This window comes from Betta splendens, chromosome 19, assembly GCF_900634795.4.
Source record: "Betta splendens chromosome 19, fBetSpl5.4, whole genome shotgun sequence".
Classification (NCBI taxonomy): domain Eukaryota; kingdom Metazoa; phylum Chordata; class Actinopteri; order Anabantiformes; family Osphronemidae; genus Betta; species Betta splendens.
Window position 1 is genome coordinate 9,785,341 of NC_040898.2, and position 26,609 is coordinate 9,811,949.

The 26,609-nt window shown below is 41.6% G+C and overlaps 5 protein-coding genes and 1 long non-coding RNA gene across 11 annotated transcripts; 3 read left to right on the plus strand and 3 right to left on the minus strand.

The window, feature by feature from the left end:
• Positions 1–899: 899 nt before the first annotated feature.
• Positions 900–2,291, plus strand: zgc:56095 (Ferritin, lower subunit-like). The gene is made up of 5 exons (XM_029133714.3): positions 900–1,058; positions 1,215–1,335; positions 1,422–1,568; positions 1,644–1,769; positions 1,863–2,291. The coding sequence occupies exons 2-5, from the start codon at positions 1,234–1,236 to the stop codon at positions 2,010–2,012; spliced, it is 525 nt and encodes a 174-aa protein (XP_028989547.1). The 5' UTR covers positions 900–1,058; positions 1,215–1,233; the 3' UTR covers positions 2,013–2,291.
• Positions 2,292–2,430: 139 nt separating this feature from the next.
• On the plus strand, positions 2,431–7,620 carry syt5b (synaptotagmin Vb). Of its 2 annotated transcripts, none has more exons than XM_029133707.3 (9): positions 2,431–3,449; positions 4,463–4,720; positions 5,490–5,665; positions 5,750–5,848; positions 5,961–6,128; positions 6,281–6,448; positions 6,529–6,646; positions 6,747–6,880; positions 6,961–7,620. In XM_029133707.3, exons 2-9 carry the CDS (start codon positions 4,468–4,470, stop codon positions 7,168–7,170), a joined length of 1,326 nt encoding a protein of 441 aa, XP_028989540.1. In that variant the 5' UTR covers positions 2,431–3,449; positions 4,463–4,467; the 3' UTR covers positions 7,171–7,620. The 2 variants fall into 2 exon arrangements, with proteins under 2 accessions (XP_028989540.1, XP_028989541.1); XM_029133708.3 differs by having other exon boundaries at positions 6,532–6,646.
• Positions 4,727–8,280, minus strand: LOC114845565 (uncharacterized). The gene is made up of 6 exons (XR_003783911.3): positions 8,151–8,280; positions 6,519–7,149; positions 6,267–6,424; positions 5,939–6,037; positions 5,705–5,855; positions 4,727–5,553 (listed from the first exon to the last, which is right to left on the minus strand). It is a non-coding gene; the product is annotated as an uncharacterized LOC114845565 (long non-coding RNA).
• Positions 7,752–11,277, plus strand: LOC114845558 (dynein axonemal assembly factor 3-like). 3 transcript variants are annotated; one of them, XM_029133703.3, is made up of 12 exons: positions 7,752–7,896; positions 8,202–8,284; positions 8,465–8,571; positions 8,647–8,740; positions 8,834–8,988; positions 9,144–9,341; positions 9,443–9,565; positions 9,658–9,780; positions 9,884–10,022; positions 10,172–10,286; positions 10,521–10,595; positions 10,819–11,277. In XM_029133703.3, exons 2-12 carry the CDS (start codon positions 8,203–8,205, stop codon positions 10,958–10,960), a joined length of 1,353 nt encoding a protein of 450 aa, XP_028989536.1. In that variant the 5' UTR covers positions 7,752–7,896; position 8,202; the 3' UTR covers positions 10,961–11,277. The 3 variants fall into 3 exon arrangements, with proteins under 3 accessions (XP_028989536.1, XP_028989539.1, XP_028989537.1); XM_029133706.3 differs by lacking the exon at positions 10,521–10,595; XM_029133704.2 differs by lacking the exon at positions 7,752–7,896 and having other exon boundaries at positions 8,152–8,284.
• On the minus strand, positions 11,160–14,464 carry LOC114845562 (troponin T, slow skeletal muscle-like). Of its 2 annotated transcripts, none has more exons than XM_029133712.3 (13): positions 14,395–14,464; positions 13,411–13,440; positions 13,306–13,319; positions 13,187–13,213; positions 12,872–12,887; positions 12,708–12,768; positions 12,498–12,614; positions 12,331–12,408; positions 12,136–12,249; positions 11,904–12,013; positions 11,740–11,830; positions 11,610–11,650; positions 11,160–11,340 (listed from the first exon to the last, which is right to left on the minus strand). In XM_029133712.3, exons 2-13 carry the CDS (start codon positions 13,431–13,433, stop codon positions 11,295–11,297), a joined length of 738 nt encoding a protein of 245 aa, XP_028989545.1. In that variant the 5' UTR covers positions 13,434–13,440; positions 14,395–14,464; the 3' UTR covers positions 11,160–11,294. The 2 variants fall into 2 exon arrangements, with proteins under 2 accessions (XP_028989545.1, XP_028989544.1); XM_029133711.2 differs by having other exon boundaries at positions 12,872–12,890; positions 14,395–14,463.
• A 541-nt stretch (positions 14,465–15,005) lies between these two features.
• Positions 15,006–24,037, minus strand: LOC114845556 (carnitine O-palmitoyltransferase 1, liver isoform-like). 2 transcript variants are annotated; one of them, XM_029133702.3, is made up of 19 exons: positions 23,878–24,037; positions 22,552–22,697; positions 22,152–22,291; positions 21,664–21,835; positions 21,289–21,390; positions 20,975–21,112; positions 20,705–20,782; positions 20,513–20,620; positions 19,407–19,491; positions 18,450–18,645; positions 18,171–18,359; positions 17,954–18,059; positions 17,766–17,882; positions 17,442–17,606; positions 17,151–17,279; positions 16,898–17,053; positions 16,686–16,799; positions 16,492–16,584; positions 15,006–16,254 (listed from the first exon to the last, which is right to left on the minus strand). In XM_029133702.3, exons 2-19 carry the CDS (start codon positions 22,690–22,692, stop codon positions 16,129–16,131), a joined length of 2,355 nt encoding a protein of 784 aa, XP_028989535.1. In that variant the 5' UTR covers positions 22,693–22,697; positions 23,878–24,037; the 3' UTR covers positions 15,006–16,128. The 2 variants fall into 2 exon arrangements, with proteins under 2 accessions (XP_028989535.1, XP_028989534.1); XM_029133701.3 differs by lacking the exon at positions 19,407–19,491 and adding an exon at positions 20,024–20,111.
• Between the last annotated feature and the right edge of the window lie 2,572 nt (positions 24,038–26,609).

A 26,609-nucleotide genomic window follows, 5' to 3' on the forward strand; every position in this document is an offset into this window, starting at 1 on the left:
TGTCATAAAAGACCGCGTCCACTGAGGAAACAAGTGGAGGAAGATACCACCTATTAAATGTAATAGTTCAAAGACAGTAAGAGTTTGTGCTGGATGCTAACCCATTATACAGTATATCGAATACTTTGTACTGGGTTTCAGCATTGTAACTATAGTCTCAATAGACTAGTGCATCAAAATAAGCCCAAACACAATATATTTTAGTCTTGTTATTACAACAGTTTAGAATAAAGTAGTCCTCTGGCTGACACTAGCTAATGGCCTTTACATGTGTAGGAACCACTGCATCATGTGTTATGGTAGGTTATTCTGCTTTTACAGTAAATCAGTTAGTTTCTCTTTGACCGATTCTGAGAATATTGTCTATAGCGTCTATAAGATCAGTTTCACTTCACACATCTAGTCCTCCCTCACAGCTTCTCAGTAGGCTGCAGTAGGTGCATGGTGCAGGCTACGTTTGCTGCCTGTCTCTTATTATCTACCCACTGCTGCCACCACATCACACATATCCTTACTGTGGTGTTTAATGTGGCTACGCCTATTATCGATCTTGGCTGCTTGCCATCTACAATAATCTGTCTTCATTTTTGTGACTGAGAGTATGTTTATATTGTTCAACTATAGCTTTGCTGTATATGACATGCACTCACTCATTATGTGAACTGCTTCATCTTTGTAAGGATTAGGAAAACATTCCAAATCAAAATACATATATTCATTATTTTTTTCTTTAAGTTACATTAAGTAAATGTAACATTTTTGCCCCCTTTTTAAGTTGTCTTTCTTACAGAAGGAAGCTCTGACTTTTCAGAAACAGGGAGCACTGTCCCCCTCAGGGCAGTAGGTGTCGGTAGAACGCCCCTAAGCGGATGGGCAACCGCCATTACGACCGAAGAAGAAGAAGAAGAAGCTGTGGGCGGGGCTTTTCTCTGTGGCGTGTGTAAACACAGATAAAGTCAGGCATTGGTGAGAAGCAGGCCGTTGCTTCGCTCAGAGTACGTGAGCTATAAGATCCAAGTGAGGCTGGTCTCCCAGAAAACCTCGACTTAACATTTTTGGTAAGCCACGTCAGTTATTCATATTCGCTTGGTACTAGCCGAGCTAACACTAGCCGACGGTCGACAGCTTCACCACGCGTTTGTTTGGGGTTGTCTTTTTCAAGTTCCGGTGGTTGCTTTGTTTGCACTAACATCGTTTTGCCGTATTGCTGGCAGGTTAATTTCCTTTACAGACATGCAGTCTGCAGTGAGACAGAACCTGCACTCAGAGGTTGAAGCAGACATTAATAAACTCATCAACCTGAAGTTCTGTGCATCCTACACCTACCTCGCTCTGGTGCGATTCCTTTACCAGTAAAGTTCAGGTTATATTTCATATGTCGTGTATCTTTTGTCAAGCCATATTTCTCTCATTTCTTTTAGGGGATGTATTTTGACAGAGATGATATTGCTTTGCCAAATTTCTCCGGTTTTTTCCTTGAGCGCTCATCAAAGGAGAGGGAACAAGCTGAGAAGCTGCTGGAATATCAGAACATGAGAGGAGGCCGAATTTTACTTCAGACTATTGCTGTAAGATCACAGAAATACAATTTGAGCAAAGTCTGATTGATGTTGATCTCAACTGTTTGACCTAACTTGTTTTAGAAACCAAGTAGGGAGGATTGGAAAGGTGGCCTGGATGCTATGTCTTTTTCTCTGGATTACCAGAAGTCTCTCAACACATGTATCCTTAATGTGCACCGCAGAGCTGGCATCCACACTGACCCTCATGTGAGTCTGGCACAGCTGGCATTTCTCATTTTGATTACTTTTTAAAAAAGATTTATATCTTACTGCTCATTTTCTGTCCTACCTGTTCTACAGCTAAGTGACTTTCTCGAGGGGCACTTCCTCACTGATAGCCATGACACCATCAAGAAGCTGGGTGATTATGTTGGAAGTCTGACCCGCATCACTGGATCAGAGAATCATGGTCTAATGGGAGAATACCTGTTCGACAAACACACTCTGTAAAAGGTCACAGCTCCACATTTGAAAATATTACACTGAAAGAGATGTTTAAACACAAAATACAATGCGAAACTTGAAAACCACTGGAAAAGAAACATTCTCAATATGGTGCTATGCAGTTTCTTAAGCTGTTACAATAAAAGTTTTATATTTTATTATCATTTCATACATTCCAGTGTGCAAGAGGCTTTAGACCTCACTGCCTTTTGCAAATGTCATTTACTATATCAACTAGATTGATTTAAAACTGGAATGATCATGAATAAATTCCAATTTTGCTGACATCTTGGGTTTTTTTTTGTTTTGTTTTTTTTAATCTGTTTATTAGTCAAACATTGTCTTTGTGTTAAGTGAACTATCCTGCAGTGTAAACATACTCCTGTGCTTTTTCTAATGCCAGTTCTGCACAATTACTATGATAAGTGCACACTTGGTGTTGCATGACTTGGTAATTATCCTAGACAGGTTGTGGTTAAAAAAATAAGTAAATTATTGGTTTTGTAAGTCAGCTGTAGACGTGTGTTAACCACATGCATCACAAACTGCTGTGCTGACATTTGATGATTTTTACTTGATGTAAACTAGTGAGCATTGCTATGATGCATCAGCAAAATATAGTAATAGTCTCTATTGTGCATACGTTTAATTAACCTGCCTTAGGCTACTGGTACAACATAAAACAGACCACTTTTAGTATATCGTTTAATGACATTCATAGAATTAATGCTCCAAAAGTCAGAATTAGCTCATTTATTTTCTTTTTTGTTCAGTATGTTAACTATTAGTTGAAGCTGTTGCATGCTGGATTGGAGCAACAAATCTCCAGATGTAGCAGTGCAAAACCGTGGCACCATGCCTTTGGATTACTGTTCACAGAGCTCTAAATACGGGTATGTTGTGTACAGTAAAATGGTAAGCCAAAAGAATAGGGAGGGTGGACTATCTCTCAGTGATAGTCATTGGTAGACTGACGATACACTGAGGACAGCTATGCTGAGGGGATTAGTGCAGGGCTGGACTCAGTACAATCTCTTCAGTTTAATGGATAAACACAACCTCCACTGCCATGTTTCATCAGTCTAATGAACATTCACGTTTGCTACTCTAAACATATCTTTAACTGTTCTTAGGTTTGAGACACTCTTAATAGTTTATTGATATTATTAAAGACACATTTCAAGCACAGTTTAAAGACAAAGCAACAGATGTGTTTTCAGCATTCTAATATTAGGAGGAGGTAGTGGGGAGGGGGATTAAACGACAACGCTGCTCTAGTGATTTGCCAGTGCTTTAGCCCCGATGGAAAGAGCTGAGGCAAAGCCAGTCATAGTTTGTAGAATAGGGGAGGAATGACGGTCGCATGAAGGTTCCAACGGGCCAAAAGGGAAGAAACGAGAGACACACCTCCAAGTAAACGTTCCAACGGGAACATATCAACAGGTAAGGCTCATATGCATACAGCAAACATCTTTGTTATGATCAAGTGCCAGAGTATTAGACTGCAAAAACAAACCAGCTGTAAAAAAAGACTTTCTACAATGTCTTTATATAAAAAAATCCTATTTGTGGAAAATGCAGAGCAAGCTGATCTCAACTCGTTCTCTCAACGGAAAGTATATTTAAAGATGCTTTTGGTGGTATTTTTGCATTTATTTGATAGTAATAATGAAGCAGATGGGGAATGTGAGAGAAAGGTTACAGCATAAGGCCAGTGCACACTTTGATGGGAAGGATTTTCTTTGGTCTTTTATTAATCTTTATCTCATCAGAAGTACTAATTAAACAGATTTCAGATATAAATAACTGTAATAATAGTTTAATTTTAGTAAAAGTAGCTACTACAAAAAAACATCAAACATTTCTGATTTCAACAGAATGTATGCTTTATTTACATGATGTTAGTTTTTTAATAGTTTGATGATAAATATGAAATGTACAATTACCAAGACTCAGTATTTCGCTTAGTGTTAGCTGTAGATTGCTGAATTTTCGAAAAACAGTCAAGACAAGTAAAATGCTAGGAAGTCGTTTTTTAGTACTGACAAAGCAGCTACTGAAGACGACAGTTTGTGGATGAGCGCAGCGTCCATTTATTTGAGCTTTGAGAATCTGGGATTTGGGATTAATATTGTAGCGTCAGAGTTTAATCCAGTTACATGTAGAAATAGTGAAGAGAGGAAAAATGGGGATGGGATGCAAGGGGGAGTGAAGTGGGGTCATGGGGCAGGGGAAATGACAGAGAATGAGAGTAACAGAAGGATTAGGGTCAGCCATTTTGAGCATCTGGCTTAGAGATGTCCTATACTTTGAACTGTACTACAACGCAGCCACATAGGGGATTACACAACGTTCATATTAGCTGTGCTATCTTCCACTGCTGTGCCAAAATAGACAGTGAGCATAACAAACGAACACTGTCACGGTGACTTAACTGTTTCTGCTTTTTTCACCAGCCAACATGAGGCTCACCAGCACCAGGTTGCGGGCCAGAAGGGCTGTGGAGCCCTCTGAACCAGAATCGGAGGAAGCAAAAGAACCGGTTCATCATGAGCACTCCCATTCAGAACACCACGAGCATGAACACGAGCACGGGCATGAACACGAGCACGAGCATGAGCACGAGCACGAGCACCATTACATAGATCATCACCCCAGCCATGACTACAATCACATCAAGGACAAGTTCATGAATGAACTTAACCATCTCTCAAGTAAGACATTTTGAGAATTCACAGGTATATGATGGAGTCAAGCGTGTAATATAATAGAAGAAATAAACTGTTAAAAAACTAGGATTCTACACAAATTTTGTTCATATTTGTACTGTTTAATCTAGCTTCTTTAAAAATAAAGATATATGGATATTGAAGATATGATCTGAAATTCAACATTAGACTGCTCATCTAGATCATTATATTAGAAAAATGTGAAAACATGACAGTTGTTTTCTCTTTAACTACTACTGGTGTCATAAGTAAAGCCCCTGATGACAGACAGCTGCAATGATGCCATTTCTGTGGCTGTTTGAACACTGCCACTCCCAGCAAGGAGTCTGTTATTATCTGATATGTGAAAAAGGGTGTTGCTGTCAACACACATGCTCAGCAAACTATCCCCAGATAAATATGTTCAGGGTTTAATAATAAGGTAGAAATACTCAGCTCTATGTGAAAGAAATATATTTTATTGTCAACAGAAAAATATTACATTTTTATAATACTTACTGTTATTCCAGTTACACTACATATCCAAGCTTTGGAAAAGCAGTGTCTGTGCAACAATACTGTTGGAACTGACAGATTAAGGGAATCCAAGTGGATTTTCTTTGATGTAATCAGATCATGTGAGAGACTTAAATCCTCTTGAAAGGACAGTGTCTTCAGAAGGGTTTTGTTGTTGTTGATACATGTAAATGGAAAAAGAGTTCCACTCCATTTTGAAAGTAAAAACTGTTCAAATAATCTACTTTTCATTTTACAGTTCCCATGTGGGCAGTAGGAGCCATTGTAGTGGTTGTCCTTGTTTTGGTGGCATGTTTCATCTTCTGTGTTTTCAAAAAATGTTTCGCAAAAAAGAAAAAGCCCAAAAAAGTGAGAGAAAGAAAAGCAGGTCGCCGAAGAATGGCAAAGGAAGGTGAAGGAGAGACTGGAGAGAAGGTGTGTAAGTACTAGAAAGGCATTATTGTAAACTCTCACCTGATTTAGATGAATATCTATTGCATGGATGTTTTCATCTTGTAGGAGGGGGAGGTTAAGAAGCAAGGGGTGGAAGAGGAGAAGGAGCAGGAAAAGCTGGGTAGGCTGGAATATTCTCTGGATTACAACTTCACAGAATCCCAGGTAGGTCCTGTGTAAATATAAAAAGCTGTGTTAGAATATCAATACCAAATGATACACTACTGCACTTCAAACTTTGCCTGGCATATTTACACTTGTTCTTATTTTTCTGAAGCTCATAGTGGGCATCCTTCAAGCTCAGGACCTCGCTGCTATGGACATGGGAGGAACCTCAGACCCCTATGTCAAAGTCTTTTTGTTGCCAGACAAAAAAAAGAAATATGAGACCAAGGTTCAACGCAAAAATCTTTGCCCTGTATTCAACGAGACCTTCATCTTCAAGGTAAAGTCAGAGCTATACATTCACCAACCTCTCTGTCAATGTATCCATCCCCATATCCCATTGATGTATGCTATATAAACACAAATAAACACAAATGCCAAAAGTATGTGTTCAGCGTATCACAATGCTTAGTATTACATCTCTATTTCTAGATTCCATATGCAGAGTTGGGTGGAAAGACTTTGGTGCTGGAAGTTTTTGATTTTGATCGTTTCTCCAAGCATGATATAATTGGTGAGATAAGAATTCCCATGAACAGTGTGGATCTGGGCCAGCCAATGCAACAGTGGAGAGACCTAGAGAGTGGGGAGAAGGAAGAGGTGCAATATAATCATAAAGCAGAATTATCAGTTTTGTAAAATATGCCTGATGAAGCGTGGTAACCTGTACGTCTGTTTAGCAGGAAAAACTTGGAGATGTTTGCATTTCTTTACGATATGTTCCTACTGCTGGCAAACTGACAGTGAACATCATGGAGGCAAAGAATTTGAAGAAAATGGACGTTGGTGGCTTATCAGGTAATCAATCTTCCATCACGTTTTCATATTGTTGTTTCATCGGCCAATTGAAGACGTTAATGAGGTGTAATTGTTAACTCTCCCTTTCCATTTGTGTAAGATCCATATGTGAAGATTGTTCTTCAGCAAAATGGGAAACGGATCAAGAAGAAAAAGACAACGGTGAAGAAAAACACTCTAAATCCCTACTTTAATGAGAGCTTTAGCTTTGACGTCCCATTTGAGCAGATACAGGTAGGTAGTTTGAAATGTAGCGGGTAGCAAGTGTTGACGAGGGGAATGCCTTGCTCAGAGCTTTTCCTGTCTTCTTTCAGAAAGTGCAGGTGGTCATCACAGTGTTTGATTATGATAAACTTGGGAGCAATGACCCCATTGGAAAGACCTTCATGGGTTATGGAGCTACAGGAGTCGGGCTGCGCCACTGGTCAGACATGCTGGCCAATCCTAGACGTCCAGTAGCCCAGTGGCACACCTTGATGCCAGAAGAAGAGGTTGATGCAGCGCTGAAAGCGAAACCTCGTTAAAGCCACACCTGTCATTCATCCATTACAGATCCTATTGTTGATATCTTGTGCTAACCCTGGTGTTTTTATGTGCATGTTTTTTCTATACATTATGTTTCTTTTGAGCTAGGGAACTTGTGTATGTGCACAGGTGTATTTTATTAAGATGTTTTTGATTATGCAGTTGCTATTTAAGCCTCTGCCCACTATATGTACCTTTTAGACCTGTAAACCAGTGTGATTTTGTGCAAGTAAACACGTAAAACACCAGAATGTACAGTATATGTGTGTTTTTCGTGTATGTATAACAAATGAAAAAAATCAAGATTACTCTGTTCTTCTGTTAGTTGTCTGTGAATATATAATAGAGTTTCATTTTCTATATGATGTACTGGGCCACTCTTCACATTTTATTGTCCTACAAATTATGGTTTGTAACATTTTTCAAATGCAAATAAAGCTTCAACACTCGTTTTACTGTTCGCTTTTCTATTTAACCGAAATATTTCTGAGCAGACGTCAGAGGTAGAACATTATAGTTGTCAAAATTACTCAATTATTTAGATGCCCAGAATGACTTAAGTAAATCCAAATGAGCATGTGCTCTTATCTGCCATTGCCCTATAATGGCGCTAGGGGGCGACAATCTGACCACATACGTCGTTGCCTAGCAACACAAACCAAACTTTTTGTTCGCCTTGTGGTTAGCTGAAACCTTTCTCTGGATATTGTTACCACAGTCTCCAGGTGAGTTGTTACGTCATTATCGCTTCGCAGTATATGTGGTCGCACATGCTTTATTATAAACACGAGATTTAAAACACGCTCGTGGGACCTTGTTACGATGAAGTAACGTTAGATGTTTTTAGCCCAGGTACCATTAGCTAGGTTTACGTTAGTTGACTAGCCAACTAGCGTGCTAATCGTAATGCTAGAGTTGAGCTGTGCACATTAGCTAGCAGCCCTGTGCAGTACGTTAACTCTGGATGTGAAGCACTTACAGAACGCGGCCACTGCTCGGTTTGTCTTCTTCCGGTCACATTGTATGGCAGGATGAGTGCTGGACGGGCGTCCGAGGGCGCGGGCTGCGTCACCTGGTGGGGCTTCAGCCCGGCGCGCGACCTGCTGCGTACAGGTAAGCGCGCACGTGCTCGACATGCGCCAATTAGTTTAAAGGAAAACTGGCAGTGGAATGATCATATACACACATATATTGAATAAGTAAACAATATTATATATTTGACCAAACTTCTGATTCTCTGTGCTACAGACATGAACCCATTTGTTTAATGAGCTGGGCTTTCCTTGTTTTTAGGCCCAGTGAGACACGATGGAGAAGCCAATGTGCTACTGGTTGGCAGTGCAGATCCACGACACATTTTAAAGACCATTGCTGGTTTGCAGAGCAAACAAAGCCTCCATGTCAGTCTTCCATTGCCACATTATACCCGAGGGGTGATGAGCATGAATTGAGTCCCGCATTTGTTCTGATTGCAGGTGTGGCTGATAGAAAACAGCATGGAGGCGGTGGCGAGACAGCTGCTGCTCCTCTACCTGGCGCTGATGCCTCAGGAAAATATGGGGCTTAATGGTGGGTGGTGATGTTGCTAAAGTTGTATCGTTTATGTTAAATATAAAGTGCTGTGATTGTATAGGTTGTCTTGTCCTGTTTGTATTTTCCCAGAGAAGACGGAGGTTTTTCTGGAGGTGTTTGGGAACAGTGAGATCCGCAGTCAGACAGAGGAGACGCTGAGACATGGAGCCCTGCAGCTGTCTCTGTCTGTTACCGACACGCTGGAAACAGCAACGCACCCATGTCTGAACACAACTCTTCTCAAGGTACGACAAACACGTCTGTTTGACTTATTATTTGGAAATCATACTCCGAGGCCTTTTTATATAGATCCATTATAAACTATACTTGGCTTTACAACAACGTCATGGAAAATGTAGGAACAATCTACTAATTTCGTATTCTTTGAATAATTCTGCAGTTCAAGGAGAGAGATGAGCTGACCAGGATCTTCAAGCTGTGGAGGCAGCCTCAGTCAAGCTCTTCATCTGAGTCTTCTGCCTCCATGTCCATGTCCAGAGCCTGGGATTATCGAGTCAGGCAGCACCTTGGAACGCGCTACGACTTCAAGAAGGGTTGCTTCGACTGGGACCTTTCAATGAAGCTGCATGATAAAGGGGTATCTACTATATCTATAATTGACAGTACTCAACGTTATGGACGTTTAAGCATATGCTTATGACATAATTGGCCACATTTCATCATCTTCTAAATCTGCAGTGTGGCACTATCAACAAACAACAATATGTGCAATGGAGGGAACGTGGTGTGGCATTTGAATTGAGGGAAGGTCTCTATGAAATCAACAATCCAACTTTGATTTCTTCAAGAGTTTTCAGTCAAGTAAGTTCTAGCCTGTTGCGTATGGTTTATAGCATGACTTGTACAATAAAATCAGACCAATAAGGATCACAAGCGGACCTGTGTTCACACAGAGAGGGAACAAAGTGGCTGTGAGAGGATACTGGGGAGACATAGTGTCCAGTCCTTACCTGTCCTTTGGCATTGAGTCTGACGATAAGAGCCTATTGAAGACACACAATGGGCAGCATATCAAGGTACATTATGCAGGTCTAACAGCTCATGTTATACCTTTCTTTAATTTAATGTGCAGTGGCAGTAAGTTTGTCCTCACTCCCTCTCTCACTCCTATGTCGACAGACAGCCCAGGATCTCTCCTTGGCGAATGTACAGGCTTTGTTCCAGTCCTTGTCCAGCAGACGGGGCTGCCCCACTGCAACTCAGTCCCACTCTGAGGAGCCATCCATACAGCTGGACCATAAATCTGTCACTATTACTGGTAAAAGTTTACTGTATGTTGTATAATTTGTTTATAATCTAATGTGTAAAGGTTCCAGTGGATTTTCACTGTATTTTAGATCACGTCCCCTTTTTATATAATATAATGTAACTTGGTTGCATAAAAAGGTTTTCTTGTATCCTCCTCAGATCTAATGCATCTAAATGGGATCTCTGTGACCTTCCTACCTATGGACTCACTTCACAAACTGCCAGAAAAGCAGACATACTCCCAGTTCTTTAACATTATCTACTTTTCTGCTGGGTAAGTGAGTGCATGTGTGTGCTACAAATAATTCATTGAATAAACAATACACATTTTCTTAAACCAAGACAGGATCCCTTTAGGACCATTTAGCCTAGACTGCTGACCATGTTTCTCTCTCTCTCTCTCTCTCTCTCTCTCTCTCTCTCTCTCTCTCTCTCTCTCTCTCTCTCTCTCTCTCTCTCTCTCTCTCTCTCTCTCGCTTTTATTTGTCTCTCGGCCTGTGGTGTAAAGCTGTGTGCATCAGTTGGGCCCGATGATGAGACAGATTGCAGCACCGGACGCTGTGCTTGTCGTGGAGTTGGCCAAGTGAGGCTTTTTATAGTAACAGGGCTTGTTACCATGGTCACAGTACCATCACCAACAATACAGTGAATTTGATATATAATGTTTGGACTACAGTGGTTGCTTCTGTGTATTAGATCAATTTTTTGTTTAAATATGTCCTTCACATATTTCAAACAATGCAGACGATTGTTGAAAGTCTATATAAGATGTGTTTGAAGCCACCTGTTTGTGGACTGTATTTCAGGTACATTTTGGACTTGAACAAAGAGCAGGAAGCGGGCTTTGCAGAGAAAGTGGTGAGCATCGCTGGAGAGGCTGGGTTTGAACCATTGCATGAGAGGAAGAGTGATGACGTTTATGCTACTTTTATAGCACAGAAGAAGTAAAAGTGGTTTATTTCAGCAGAGCAGTTTTGCCTGTCACTGGCTTTACACATAAGATGCAACAGTCAAGGTGAATTTCTTCATCAGGACGTTTTCCCGCTAATGAACTCATGTTCTTCATTTATATTCTATTTAGTCTTTTATATTGATCCATTTTTGTTTGTAATTGGGAACTTTTGCCATGTAATGATATTATCCCCAGTTTCAATAACACTATAAATGTCCATTTTATTTATTCAGTTCCACAGAGAATGTTCCTCGGACTCCTATAGCTGAATTACAAACACTGCTAATTAATAAATTTCATCGTGGTGCTAGTACACGTGTCATAGTTTCTTCACTTCCAGCGTCCTCCGACCTTCCCCTTTCCATGACCCTTTTTGCTGCATTGAAACAAGAACAACGGAGGTTATAAACAGTCCCTCACCTGCAAGTGTTACTGATAAGACCCGAAGAGAGAAGTGGAACAGTTTCTTTTTGTCCTGATATGTAAATGTTGGACACTTGCTTTCTATAAATAACGTTGGAGAAGCTGTGAGTCTAGCGTTTCCTGTACATGTGCGACTGCAGTGACTCAGCTATGACGCATTTGCATAGCTGAAGCAGAATGTCTAATTTAATGTTAGGGAGCTGTTAAGAGCAATAAACTTACAATTTCTGAGCATGTTGGATTCTGTTCAGAAGAACATTTATCTGAAAGAAAAGAATATGTATACGGTATATACGCAAATTCAGAAAGGTTGTTTTATAAATAGTGTAGCATTCTGAGTTCAGTGGCTCACCTCATACTTCTGCCTCTTCATCTTCTCAGTCAGGTCAAATTTCTCAGACTCCAGCTGGTAGATGCATTGCCACATTTCCTTGGCCCTCTCTCTAAAATGCAACGAAATTAAGGCTACAGCAGTGGAGTTAGTCTTTGTAAATATTTCATTACCGCTCTACTGACCTCAGACTATCCTCTCTCAGGCTGTCAATAGCCAGTGGTTTTCGTCTCTCTGCCAAAGTCTTCTTCTTGATTTCCCTTGCAGTTTGCTTTTTGCCTCGTCTCTGCTCCACCTGCAGGAAATAAACACAATTCACTTCCCAGGAAGATCACAGACATCAAAAACCAAGGGCACTTAAAGGGAGAGCCTGTTCACTTCAAAATGTCACCTGTCTACATAATTCTTTCCTCTGACCTTTGCCAGGAAGCCTCCAAAGTGAGCCCCCATGTTGGAGAGCACTTTCTTCTTCTTTGCTTCATCATCTGCTCTCTTCTTTGCCTCCTCGTCCTCCTTCCTCTGTCGCTCTTCCTGAGAATGTAATGTTTGTCTGGTTATGGCTATGTCTGTATATTTATCAACATATGTTATACAATGTTCAACATGAATTACTGCAATTCGTGTCTGTCTGTCTCGCTCCTTTTCTGCCCTCACTCTCTGCTGCTCGGCTCTTTCCGCTCGCCGACTCTCCTGCAGTGACAAAAACACTGGACATTGATTTTTCAATCACTACCATTTCAATTTGTCATTTTTTCCCAATCTATTTGCAAATGTATTACAATTCTTTCTTTGAGCCCAATCAGCTCCTCTTCCTCTTTCTTCCTCTGCTCAAAGTGAACCTCAATCAGAGTCTGCAGCTCCAGAAGATCTTTCTCCATCCGTTTTCTGTGAATATCCTGACGTGGAGCAGTTAGAGAACACATTATAATTATCTATTGCTCTGTTTGAAGTTGTGACCCGTATAATTACATGTCCTGTACGAAACCTACATCAAAGTCAACTCTCTCCCCTTCGGGGATTTTGGGGGCAGCAAGCTGTGTGACCAGTGGCCTGTAAAGTAACACAAAGGCACATCAGCACTTGTGGTTTTTTTCAGCTGCCGATTTAGTTCTTTACATAGTATCAGTGTTTGAATATTTCTGTGTATTCTTACTTGTATTTAGGGCGTTCTGCTTCAACAGAATAGCAGTACAAAACAATGGGAAAAGGAAATGAGTCCATGTTCATAAACCACAAATTTAAAAACAACAACATAATATTTAAATGAGCAGACATTTCACAGCTCATGACCACAAGCTGCAGTTCTTATTACTCATGTGGCAAAAATGAAGGTGTGAAGTTGTTAGTTCATTTAAATTGCTCTGCTTTTGACGGAGCTGATTCCACAAACACATTATAATCTATGCATATCACTGACAGGCTGCTGCTACTGTTTGTAGTTGAATATTTTCTTCTTCTCTCTTCTCACCTCCCTCTCCCTGGTCCTCATCTTCTTCTGCAGAAGGAGTCAGAGAAAATGGAGTTAATAGAAAAATAAAATATACCTATTTATAAAATAATGCCAAGTTGTTAAACTTAGGTTCTCACCTTCCTGATGCCCTCTAAAAATGATTGAAGTAAAGAAAACAGAAGCACATTGGTGTATGTATAACAGAGAAACGACAAAAAAGTGATGAACCTGAATACACTCACCCATGATCTTCTAACTCAGACATGATCACACTGAAGGAAAAAAAACAAGTAAATGTGCAATAGGCTTAAATAATCAGCGCATTTGTTCAAAGAATAACATTAAGGCCATTTGAAGTCAATGACCTAGGACAGGAGGGGCTGGAGGGATCATAGTGTACTGTTGTCCAGATTTAGAGTGAAGTATCAGCTGGACAGTCCTTCTCATTTGTTTGATTATCATAGCTGTTAAGCTGGTCGGCCGTCTGTTTTAACACCAGCCAATTGTGCATCAGCATTAACTGGAGGCCTGCTCTCTGCCTCAGTGGAGTCAAAGGATGTCTGAAGGTGTGTGAGCAGGAGATACATCTCTTTAGTTGTGATCAGCTGGTGGACAATAATAAACCAGATAGACCAAAACAACTGGATTGGCTCCCAGTGAGTGTAAGTATGGTACACTGAGTACTGAGGCACCAGGTCTCGCAGATCCCTTCATACTCAGTTTTAGCCAAGCTCCCCAAGTATGAGAACAGCAATCTGAATAAACACACACGGACAAATGGCAGATGAGGGATTGAGGGAGGAATTCATCGCATCGCCTCACTAAATGCTTCTGACCCACAGTACACGTCGCTGGAGAGGAAACCGAGGACAAGGGCACTAAGAATAACCTGTAATGAAGGCGCATTCCTGGTTTAAGACTTATAATAAGTTTGTCTTAACACCCACTGGTTCACTGGACGACATGGTCACATGTTTTGCGTTTAAACGAAAAACATTCCACTTATTACATTATAGGTTAGTTGTAATGATAAAAGTTGGACTTTGTTATTCACTTATAAGAAAAATACATATTGGATTTATATATTTAACTGTTGCAACTACAAAAGGCATTAAATTACAATAAGCATAATGTTTAGTCAGGAAATCCTGCACTGGTAATATGCATGTAGGTCTAATTACTATTAGCAATTATTATCACCACTACTACAAAAACAAAAGGCATACCTGCACAGGAAACGATGAGATGTTCACTGATGATGGCACTTGCAGAACAGCTCGAGGAGGGGCACAGGGCTTTATATACAGGGGCCTCTCCGTGGGTGACAAAGAGGTGACAAGAAGGGCACGGACCGAATGTTGACAGCTGAGACCGAGGTCTGACAGGGTAATAAGCAAAGGGTTGGTGGGTGATGGCAGAGCTAAAACTAGAGACAAAGGCAGAGACAGAATAACAAGACAAACAAGCTGTCTGATGATTTTAGTTCTCCTTTGTTGCTCGGCTCAGCCCAGTGTAGCTTATACACTTTTTGACTGATTATCAATTTAGATTAACAAATCTAATCCATATGCATTTTGACTTGTCTTTAAATGCAAAGCTTCAGAAGAAATAGATGCAGATACATACTGTAGTAGAACCATTGATTTTTAAATGGGTATATAAAATCTGAGCAGCTACATGAGTCAAATTTGAGTAGCTTGAGCATTGTCACTGTAGGCACATTTACATTTTTAGATATGGAATCAGAGAGAAATTTGTATCAGAACACCTGTATCTAAGTGATGATACTGGGTAGTACATAATATATAGTTTTGACAAAGAAATAGCAAGCGTGGAATAAACTGTTTAAAACAAGTTTATTTTTAAGAATCACTTCATGTTCCTTTAAAAAAGACAAACAATAGCAAAATAAGAGACAAGCTCAACTGATCTGGAGTAAAACAGAACTGTAGCATTAACAGAGCAGTCTGTGTCACTGGCAACATACTGTCTCTTCAATAGGACAGCTTGACTACAATATTCAAGTCACTTCACAGGTAACATGTCCACATCTGCTTCAGACTGAACAACTAATATGCTCATAAATACAACTTGCATTGTTATAGTGCTTGATTAATAAAGTGATAAAATAACAAATATATAGATGGCAGTGAAATGACTGGAGTTTTTTTTAAACTGGCACATATGAAAACTAAAGGAAGGACCAAGCAACGTTATTTCTTGGGTGATTTGGCACTGAATAGAATACAACACATAATGCAAATGTGAATTTGTCACAGCTCCATCATATCACCGTGCATATAAACAACTCCATCAGCAGAGAATTACAATCATGTATATAAAAGCGTCGTAAAAGAGTTATTCATGACGAGTTAACACTGAGAAGTCAAAGACCTCCAAGATTATATCACATGTGAAGTTCCAGTTACAGCAACGTTGCACAGTAGAAACGTAAGTCACCTCAACAGCCCTGCATGTTTCTCTCCAAGGCTAAATATGTACTATGCACATACAATTGCATTTTTTAAATCTAATTCAATAATAGAAAGTCAGTGGCACAAATGTGTGGCATCTGTAAATGACATACTGAACTTGAAGTGATAAAATACTCCCTGCAATAAGACATTAGGGATTTCTACCCTAATTTGGAGTGGTGCAACTCGTACTGACCTCTGTTACTGTATGCTGTCACAAATAACATTTTCATTTAATGCTCATACGTGGACTTTCCTCTTTTTCCTCAATTTCCCTGGTAAAAAAACACTAACCTAATTAAACTAATTGTCCTTGGATCATACTTATTTATTACTATATGGACCTTTTTTCTTATCCTCCCCACAGCTAAAACACACTGATACAAATACATTTTAGTAAAAACATCCACTCCATCAGATCAGTATCTTTCTGAAAATCTCTTGTCTCTCTATAAAATTCTCTTTCTCACTCATTCCTCTGGCTGGTTACAGGTCTTTCTTGTCCTCCGGTTTAGTTGCTTCCATTTTTTTGGGTTCTTTGTAGTTAGGGCTCAGCAACTGCATCAGATCGTGCAGGGCTTTTCTGATCTGAACACCAAACTTATGGGCATCCTAAAAGAGCGTAAATCATTAAAAAATGATTAGTTTAAAAGAATCTAGGAAGAAAAATACATTGTATATTAAAAATGTCAGCATAGCTTTCATTAAACGTAATAACACAAATAGAGAGCACATATTTCTACAACCTCAATGACTATAAGTAATAATGAAGATACTACACTGAGTGTATTCTGTTGTAAATCCTTAGTAGTAGTAGTAGTATTAATATTCTACATTCATGAAACTCACAGTGTCTGGACATGAGTGTTTGCATGAGATGTGGAAATTGATCAAGTTCTCTCCTAAAATGCAATAGGACACCCCATAACCATCATCAGCCACCTGAAATAGATATAGGCAATACATTAGGCTAATTCGTGTACAGTAAATATTACAATAAAACAGCAAAAATGTCTTTGTTTTAAAGTTTTCAAATCACTGACCGGACCAAAGCCCCCTCCACAAGAAATGTATTCTGGGTGGTTGACCATGTCAAACAGCTCCCCCTGCTGGATTGGAGTCTGACTGGTGGATAGCCGCCAGGGCTCAGACAACACCTGAAACACCCACAGGAAGCCGCAGCATTACAAATGCTTCTGTAAGAAAAACAAGTACCATCACTGCCCAACATGAATAAAGAAGGTTGAACAGAAACCTCTTTCAGGAAAGGAGACTCCACTCCGAGGTATTTGGACACCACGTAGAGGCAAAAGAGGTGTCTGTCAATTCCACCACCGGTCATAGCCATGCGATACAGGAGCTGGTGTTTCTCTGACGCTGCATTGAACAAACGTCTGCATACATCTGCTGCCTGGTGGAGAGAGAGCACAGGTAAATCAAATAACCCCGAGTTGAGGTCAAGAATTCAGCGGTCTGACAGTAGCATTTGCTAGCATGTGTAGTCTCACCTCTCCTCCCTCCAGTGCTCGGACAAAGGCACTGCTTTCATTCGTGCAGGAGCGAACGGTCTCTGTCCTGCCCTCCCTGAACAGGCGAGTCATGGAGGCTTCGTATGTCAGACAGAATGTCCCTCTTTCCTGAAGCCAAGAAAGTCAAGTTTACCACATGTTTTCATTACTATAAAGTGGTCACGTGTATAGAGTTTAATAGATCTGGCTGTATTGAAAACGATATCTAGAGGTTCCTGGAGTTTGAGCACATACTGTATAGATATGTACTGTTCTAGGAGAGAGGCTCACCCTGTAATAGGCCAGCTGAAGAGCCATCTGAATGAAGGCATCTGGACTGACTCGACACTTCTTGACTTTTCCTTTTCCAAAGTCTCGGAAGGGGAAAACGTGGAAGTCAACATCATCAGCAAGTGCCTGGGCCACTGTCAGAGACTGGGAGATCTGCTCCTCACACTGCAGCACACAAGAAGTAAATATCCGTGATGAACTACTCTTCATGCTTTGCATCTTAAATTTGCACATTGTACATGCACTTCTGATCTTGTTCTTGTGGCATCTACAGTAAAAGCCAATGGAATAACAGTAGAGCAGCTGAATGAATGGATAACTAACTTCTTTGGGGATTTCCCAGGCCAGCTTCTGTGGCCGTGGCAGCGAGGAATCTACTTCTCCCTTGCAGTGACCTTCTGCATTGTAACCCAGATGGAAGCTGTCCGTGGCCAGGGTGTACTGAAAACACACCAGAGCTGTAAGTGACAACACCAACAGTTTGCAAAACTCCTTTCTTTTAAGTTCCTTACCTCCCATAAGTGTGCTACCACTGGTGCATCAGCCCACGAGTGCTCTCCATTTACCCCATTCTTTCCATTTTTGTAGTAAACAACTGAGAAGGACTTGTCAAACCACCTACATGAGAGCCAGCATAAAATCAGCTCTAGATCTAACCCAACAACATAACAGGAAAAACTGGTCACCAAGTCAGGTTCCCAACTGGTGGATCGCTTGGTCTAAAATCACCTGTCATAACATTTGCCATGCAACAATGACTTAGCGTAGCGATCCAAACTGGCTACAGGGTCGTCTCCCATCATGCCCTGTTCATCATCATCCAGGGTCACAAAGAAGGCAGCCCTCTCAATGCAGTCCAGCGAGCGCTTATTGACCCCGCTGCTGAAATACTTTGCCCTGGCTTTAGCCCATGGTATTCTGCAAAACAGTTTAGGAGGATAGCAGACGCTCTGAGTTTTATAGTTAATATAATTTACTTTCAAAATTCAGAGCTAAATAAAAACTGACCTGTCTCCAGCAGTGAGGGCTCCAAGTTTGGCCTCTCCCTGGCAGGGAAGTACAGGGTCATCAAGGATCCTCTGAATTTGGAATTCAATCTCCCTGGGGGACAAGAGTCTGCCAGCCTGGTACACCCTGAGCCGAAAGTAGCGCCCCCTGTGATATACCACTATGTAGTCACTGTCCTGCCAGTGTTGCACAGTGTCTTCAGACAGAAGGAAGAAGGAAAAGGCACAGTCAAGTAAATATATACATAACTTTGTAGATAATCATTTATAGTAAAGGGTGGTTAGCCAGAAGTGACTGTTTTATCTATGTCTGACTTGTTTATCTGAAAATGCCAGTATTTTGTTTGCCATACTGACATTAAGGTTTGTCACACTGTATCTATACAGTTTAAAAACTATTTCTGTAATTGTGAAAAGAAGCTTGTCAATTTAAATATCAGAGTCTGTGAACCACCAAGAAATACACGTGAGGTGCCCTTGACTCGCCTGTATTCAAATGACTCCCTAGTCACAAATGTAAAACTAGGGAAAACCCCCTAGTGAAACGTGTTTGCATATAACAACTATTGGAAACACAGAAAGCTCTCTGCTTCCTGAGACACTTTCACAACACGTCTGACACACCCTGTTAAACAGCAAGCACCTGCTGATGAAATAATAATGTTATGATGCAAACACCACACCAGAGCACAGTTACTTTTAGATTTAGATTAATTCAGATGTTCTGTAAAGGAATGTTTACCTGTACTAACCCGTACTACCACAATGACTGAAATAGGGCAGGTTAGGGTCGAAATGACAAATAGAGCAATGAAGACATAGCAGAAGCACAGATGAGTATCAGTGTTGTAGAACTGCGAGCGAGGTTAAGCAGTGTTTCCTTTACCTTCATACAATGTGGTTTACATGATTTGCATTAATAACAATGGGCCAGTTGTGTAAAAATATAAAAAGCTACCTGTTACTGTTCCAGGGATTCGACAAGTGTTAAACATCCGCTCAAACTGATAGGAACAGCAAGGAACTGCAGACCTCAACAACCACTGAGCAGGATCAAGAAGGATGAGCCAGTACAAAAATGGCACAGGAAAGAGACAGAGAAAAAGAACAGGATGGCAGAATAAATGGTATGCCACGGGGTAATACAAAAGAAATCAGGCAGGTAGAGAGTAAAGCAAAGATGAGAAAGCAAAATGTTTGAGTGTGAGGAAACAGAAGAAAATAGATATTAGTCAGACATAGCACATTTCTAGAAACCTGAGATCAGAGCAGAAGGCAGGAGGACTCTGTGAGAGACGACAGGATGGACTGTGCAGCAGACAGAATCTGAGTCATTTAAATCACAAATGCCTTGCTTTCAGATACTCAACACACACTGTCTTTCACACAATTTTCAATCCCACACTAACCCTAAAAGCTTCAAATGCCATCACTAGGTCTCAAATAGGGATATCTGCAGTAGAAACTGTTTTTTTTTTTCAGATAATAGCATGTATGACATTTATGCACTATGTGAAACATCCACATAACCTCACCATAATCAGTGTTGCTGCGTGTGTGTGTATAACTCTTTACCAGTCTCCTCTCCAGGAATTCGTGTTGTGTTGAATATCCTCTCACACTGAGCTGCACACAGAGGTATGACAGTGCCTGGTATACGACTCTGGGAAATGGAGAGGAGGACACAGAGGCAAAGGCACAGCGAGGGAGACGTGGAAGAGCAGTGAATAAGACAGAGAAAAGCAAAAGGAAGGAGACAAAAAAACGTAAAAATAAGTGAAAAAAGGGAGGTAAATAAAATAGCCGTCAAGCGGGCAAAGGAGAAAGTGAGGTGCAGAATGAACATGGTATGAGAACACGTGGGAGTGTCGTCACAAGAACTTAAACAAAACAATGGAGATGCACATGCTCGCTATCATGAACAGCCATGGCATGCAAACACTGATGGATGGCTGTTGCTCACAGTCAGAACACAAGTCAAGTGTTCTGCTGCCACGGCAAACGGATTTGAATAATGTGTGTGTGAATACAGAGCAGCTGAGCCTGACTTGTGGCTGAACTCACAGGTTTAATCTCTTCTTTGTTGAGTTTGCGGCGGTATAAGAAAAATGCGTGAATGCTGTTGCCTGCCCTGGCCGCCTGGATGGGGGTGGGCGTCACATACAAGAAGTCCTGGGGAAAAAAGCAAGACCAGAAATAAAACAAATAGACATGCGAGTCCCAGGTACAAATATGTGTAGAGCACAATTGCCGTACCATGCCATAATAGTTACTGTTGACCATGATTGGACCTCGCCCCCGCAGGTAGACGTATTCCTCCCACCAGTCACTAACCTACAAAACAACACACTTAGAGAAAGCTAATGTTGGAGTCAGCTGGCGCTTGGCCACATCGCTTGCATATTCAGCCTGTATGAATAATTCATATCAGAGCACCTCAAACATATACATTGTTAATGGAATTTCAAAGCTCCACACTGCTTAAAGTGGCCACATTTAACCACAACACTGCGCCGAGCCACTCACATAGTTGGAAGCCCAAAGAGTTTTGAGCTTGAGGTACCACTGCAGGCGGTTACTGAGGCTGCTCTGGAACTCTGCGGCCAGCTTGGTCATGCGTTCATACTCCACATCATCCATCAGCGGGCGCACTGATTCTAAATACTAAAAGAAATGTAATTAAATAAACCACAAGTACCATGCAATTAATAAGAACATCCATCTCTTGTTAAAAAAATGCATATAAAGTATGGAAAAAATAATGCAACATGAGGCTCCATCTGTTTTGTGCCCAGGAATCAGTATTATGTCATTTTTTTCCACCTCATCCAATGTCTCACCCTCTTCACCGTATCCTTTACAGTGGGGAGAGGCAGGTTTGGCAATGACCCCTGGTAGCTGTAGAGAAGAGGCTTTCTGCCAGAAAAGATTCGCACCAGTGCCTGGCAAAAAGAAACAAACACAAATACTCAGAATGGGTGAAATGGAAAACATCTACAGCCAAAACCTTATGTATTCTTGTTTTTTTTTTCATTTTATATTGTTGGAAGTAGTCTCTAAATCATTGAGCCTTCTATATAAGCAAGGTGTTAAAAGAATAAAAAAATAACAGAACAGAGAATACCAACTATTTTTACTTTACACAGAATCCAAAGGGCACACTAGTAAAAGGTGTGGTTAGTTACATTTACAGTCAATAAAGAAATTGCACTCACCACCCAGATCTTAGTGGTTGTGGACATTTTGCCATGCTGCTCAAACATCCAGCGATGGTAGGAGAGGAGCTGCTTAAGGCACAGGCGCATGGTGAAGATGAGCAGGAGCCATAGCATGGTGCTAAAAAGCACTGCTGACAACACCGCCTGGCACTGGGTGCTCATTGATTGGCTGAGAAAGGTGGACAGGGAGTGGAAGGATTAAACCCCTAATTGGTATACTGTATTAATAACAAAAACTAGGTATTTCACAGTAATATCAACCTGAAAAATCTAAATGTAACTTATCCTACTAATGTCAAGTTATGGGATGTAAAGAAAAAGAAACATAAAGTACAGAGTATAGAGTACACACAGACTCTGACAATGGGAAAACTGCAGAGCTTTTCTCCCTCTCTAAGACAACTTGACAAGGACGACAAGGAAGCGAAACACACAATCAATCATTAGCTTTTACTGTGCTTTTACAGACTCATGAGAACCATTACCTGACCGGAAGGTGCTCTTGTATCTTGGCTATGAGTCCCATGGAGGGGTCAGAGCGAGTGTACATAGTAGCCAGGATTGCTATGACAACAAAAAGCCAGGAGGAAGGGCTGGCAGGATAGACGCCAGTTATAACACTGTTCTGTAAATGAAAGGGACAAGACACTGACATTAAAACCCATTTTTCCTGTTTACAATCTGAGCACTTTGGTTCATACTTCCTACTAAAGCTGACGCAAGTTGGAACATGCGTTGTAGCTACATTGTCATGTCAGTGCAGGGCTGTGTCATGCTTCCTCGTTGTGATGAAATGACTGTCCCTTCAACCTATCCCACTGAGACTTGCTGGCCTAAAGCAAGATCAAACAAAAGCAACAGGTTTGACAGCTAGAGTAAAAATACCTTAAGTCTGACGATACGCTTCTTCCAGGAGCGCATGCCAGAGAGGTAAATTTCTGTGAGGGCCTGGTGGGACAGCTGTAGATCAATGCCCTCTGGGGTAACGGTGAACTGGAAGGCCACCGCCTGGTGGGCTTCCGCCATGATTACTGTGCACAATGAGAGGCAGAAGGGGATACAGAGAGAAACTGACAAGTCACAAAGTTATCTATACAAATATATGATGAAATCATGTACAAATATGTATTGAATAATTTGTTAACACTAACACAAATTAATCGTAAATGGAGGCGATGTAAAAGTATTAAAGGATTGGAGAACAGGATATTAATTTGACAGCAAACACACTTGTTATTTGTAATAACAAGTCATATGTTTAACTGAACAGAACAGAAACGTTACCTATAACTTAGGGCTGCTGTATTTCTGTTTAGGTCGGTTACTACATCCCTTTAAAAAGGAGATTGATTTTCCTCCACAGACAGACTATGGATAATGCCCTGAGGTCCACTCACTGACACTGAATCAAAAATGGCGCACACATTTCACACATCATCTCTTTCTCACCAGGTCCCACTGAGGTTTAGCTCTGTAGGTCAGACCTGGCAAATCCAGTCCTGCCTGTGCCAAACTGAGAGTAAACTCAGTCAACTTCAAACCATGAACTTTGGCCTCGACTCTAACTGGTTAATCCTGTAACTAGTTAGTAGGACTTGCTTAGCCTGTCAGTAGTTTGAATTTCTATGTTGAGGGTTCAGTCAGAGCCAGCCCCCACATTTAATCAGACACGTGACCATAATGCTACCTGACAGGACAGCTACCAAAGGATGGAGGGAACAGGTTTTAGTGTTTTACAAAGATAATCCCTTTGACTGGAAGGTAGCCAGAGTAATAACCAGTGTGTTTATTCCAAGATCAAACATCCTAAATATGATTACTTGGGCGATTTGGCTATTGAATACAACCTACTTAACTTGTTGTTAACCTTGGGAACAGTCATTAACATAAACATTAACTATGTTCAATGTTAGCTATCCCTTAACTGCCGATTGTGATCATCTTGCACACAAGGTCACGCGCTGCTGTGAGGTATTAACATGTGTGCTATTTTTGTTAAATGTCAATGAATGGACTTCACATCTAGTGTTGACAATTTTAGCCCAAATACTAGGGTGAATATTTAAAGCTAGCTGCTAACTCCCGCTAGCCGAGAGCCCTGCCCCAAGTTAACCGCCACAAACCGCCGCTAACGCAACATCACGGGGAGATGCCGTCGTTAATACCTTCGCTCCATCACACTACAACGCTGTTAAAACCCAGCTAACATACCTGATGGTATTTACAGACGGCGAAGATCCAGGAAACCTACGAAGCAGGAACCGACTGTTAACTTCTGACGTCGCAGCACCCGGCCAGTGATGCTGCTGACTCGGCCCTCCTCCTCTCGGCTAGAGCGCGCGGCGCAACTTCTTGCGTAACATACGTAAACGGCGCACTGGCCGGTCCGGCAGTTGCTGTGATACGTCAACGTTGCCGCCATATTGGTTATTTGGCAACGTATTGGTTAATATTGATACTGAGGATGATTTAGTGATTAACAAATATATAAATATATATACATTCGATGCTGTATTTTTCCACTTGGTGAGTTGTTTGGTAATCTTAGAGTGATGAGGTTACAATGAGTTTAAATATTCTTCTTTATCCTGAAAACAAATATAAATCATATATATATATATATATATATATATATATATATATATATATATATATATATATATATATATATATATATATATATATATATATATATATATATATATATATATATATATATATATATATATATATATATATATATATATATATACACACACACACACACACACACACACACACTCTATTCTCACCCTCCGCGGGTGGTCTCATCCACTTTCCAAGCTCGGGTCCTCTACCAGAGGCCAGGGAGCTTGAGGGTTCTGCGCAGTATCTTTGCTGTTCCTAGGACTGCACTTTTCTGGACTGAGATTTCGGATGTTTTTCCAGGGATCTGTCGTAGCCACTCCTCCAGTTTGGGGGTCACAGCCCCTAGTGCTCCGATCACCACAGGCACCACTGTGGCCTTCACCTTCCAAGCCTTCTCCAGTTCTTCTCTGAGCCCTTGGTATTTCTCTAGTTTCTCATGTTCCTTTTTCCTGATGTTGCCATCGCTTGGTATTGCCACATCCACCACTACGGCTTTCCTCTGCTCTTTATCCACCACCACAATGTCTGGTTGGTTTGCCATTACCATTCTGTCAGTCTGGATCTGGAAGTCCCACAGGATCTTGGCTCGCTCGTTCTCTACCACCTTGGGAGGTGTTTCCCACTTTGACCTTGGGGTTTCCAGTCCATACTCCGCGCAGATGTTCCTGTATACTATGCCAGCCACTTGGTTATGGCGTTCCATGTATGCTTTCCCTGCCAGCATCTTACACCCTGCAGTTATGTGCTGGACCGTCTCAGGGGCCTCTTTGCACAGTCTACACCTTGGGTCTTGTCTGGTGTGGTAGATCTGGGCCTCTATGGCTCTGGTGCTCAGGGCCTGCTCCTGTGCAGCCAGGATGAGTGCCTCTGTGCTGTCCTTCAGCCCAGCCCTTTCAAGCCATTGGTAGGATTTGTTGAGATCAGCCACTTCAGTTATGTTCCGGTGGTACATCCCGTGCAAGGGCTTGTCCTCCCATGATGGTCCCTCTTCCAGCATCTCATCCTCTGTTCTCCACTGCCTGAGACATTCACTCAGCACGTCATCTGTCGGGGCCTTATCCTTGATGTACTTATGGATCTTGGATGTTTCATCCTGGATAGTGGCTCTCACGCTCACTAGTCCTCGGCCTCCTTCCTTGCGGCTAGAGTACAGTCTCAGGGTGCTGGATTTGGGGTGGAACCCTCCGTGCATGGTGAGGAGCTTTCGTGTCTTAACATCTGTGGTCTGTATCTCTTCCTTTGGCCACCTTATTATTCCTGCAGGGTATCTGATCACTGGCAGAGCGTAGCTGTTTATTGCCCGGGATTTGTTCTTGCCATTGAGCTGGCTTCTTAGGACTTGCCTTACTCGTTGGAGGTATTTGGCTGTTGCCGCATTCCTTGTTGCCTGTTCAAGGTTGCCGTTTGCCTGTGGTATTCCAAGGTACTTGTAATTGTCCTCAATGTCTGCTATTGTTCCTTCTGGGAGTGAGACCCCTTCTGTGTGGATTACCTTGCCTCTCTTTGTCACCATCCTCCCACATTTCTCGATCATCCCGATGTCCGAGCTGTAGATCCTGGTGGTGTGGATCAGCGAGTCGATGTCTCGCTCACTCTTGGCGTACAGCTTGATGTCATCCATGTAGAGGAGGTGACTTATGGTGGCCCCGTTCCGGAGTCGGTATCCATAGCCAGTCTTGTTTATTATTTGGCTCAGGGGGTTCAGACCTATGCAGAACAGCAGTGGGGACAGTGCATCTCCTTGGTATATGCCACATTTGATGGATACTTGGGCAAGTGGCTTCCCATTGGCTTCAAGGGTGGTTCTCCACAACCTCATCGAGTTTGCAATGAAGGCCCTTAGAGTTCTGTTGATGTTGTACAGCTCCAAGCATTCAGTGATCCATGTGTGTGGCATTGAGTCATAGGCTTTCTTGTAGTCGATCCAGGCTGTGCACAGGTTGGTGTGTCGCATTCTGCAGTCTTGGGCGACTGTTCTGTCTACCAGGAGTTGGTGTTTGGCTCCTCTGGTATCCTTACCAATGCCCTTCTGTGCTTCGCTCATGTATTGACTCATGTGCCCACTTATCTTAGCTGCGATGATGCCTGATGAGCTTCCATGTTGTGGAGAGACAGGTTATTGGCCGGTAGTTGGATGGGACTGTGCCCTTTGAGGGATCCTTCATTATCAGGATCGTTCGCCCTTCGGTTAGCCATTCAGGGTGAGTCCCATCCCTTAGCAGCTGGTTCATTTGTGCTGCCAGGCGCTCATGGATTGCAGTGAGCTTCTTTAGCCAGTAGGCGTGGATCATGTCAGGGCCAGGTGCTGTCCAGTT

Coding starts and splice junctions, on each gene's coding strand:
- LOC114845556 (XM_029133701.3), bottom strand. CDS start 22,692: ATGGCGGAAGCCCACCAGGCGGTGGCCTTCCAGTTCACCGTTACCCCA. Junction 21,113..21,288: donor TAAAGGATACGGTGAAGAGG/GTGAGACATTGG, acceptor CATTTCTTTTAG/TATTTAGAATCAGTGCGCCC. Junction 18,646..20,023: donor AATTCCTGGAGAGGAGACTG/GTAAAGAGTTAT, acceptor TTCTGTCTGAAG/ACACTGTGCAACACTGGCAG.
- zgc:56095 (XM_029133714.3), top strand. CDS start 1,234: ATGCAGTCTGCAGTGAGACAGAACCTGCACTCAGAGGTTGAAGCAGAC. Junction 1,569..1,643: donor TTTTACTTCAGACTATTGCT/GTAAGATCACAG, acceptor AACTTGTTTTAG/AAACCAAGTAGGGAGGATTG. Junction 1,770..1,862: donor GCATCCACACTGACCCTCAT/GTGAGTCTGGCA, acceptor CCTGTTCTACAG/CTAAGTGACTTTCTCGAGGG.
- LOC114845562 (XM_029133711.2), bottom strand. CDS start 13,433: ATGTCTGAGTTAGAAGATCATGG. Junction 12,250..12,330: donor ACAGACAGACACGAATTGCA/GTAATTCATGTT, acceptor TTACATTCTCAG/GAAGAGCGACAGAGGAAGGA. Junction 11,831..11,903: donor CTGAGAGAGGATAGTCTGAG/GTCAGTAGAGCG, acceptor GTTGCATTTTAG/AGAGAGGGCCAAGGAAATGT.
- syt5b (XM_029133707.3), top strand. CDS start 4,468: ATGAGGCTCACCAGCACCAGGTTGCGGGCCAGAAGGGCTGTGGAGCCC. Junction 5,666..5,749: donor AAGGAGAGACTGGAGAGAAG/GTGTGTAAGTAC, acceptor TTCATCTTGTAG/GAGGGGGAGGTTAAGAAGCA. Junction 6,449..6,528: donor AGAGTGGGGAGAAGGAAGAG/GTGCAATATAAT, acceptor ACGTCTGTTTAG/CAGGAAAAACTTGGAGATGT.
- LOC114845558 (XM_029133703.3), top strand. CDS start 8,203: ATGAGTGCTGGACGGGCGTCCGAGGGCGCGGGCTGCGTCACCTGGTGG. Junction 8,741..8,833: donor GGAAAATATGGGGCTTAATG/GTGGGTGGTGAT, acceptor GTATTTTCCCAG/AGAAGACGGAGGTTTTTCTG. Junction 9,781..9,883: donor ACAATGGGCAGCATATCAAG/GTACATTATGCA, acceptor CTATGTCGACAG/ACAGCCCAGGATCTCTCCTT.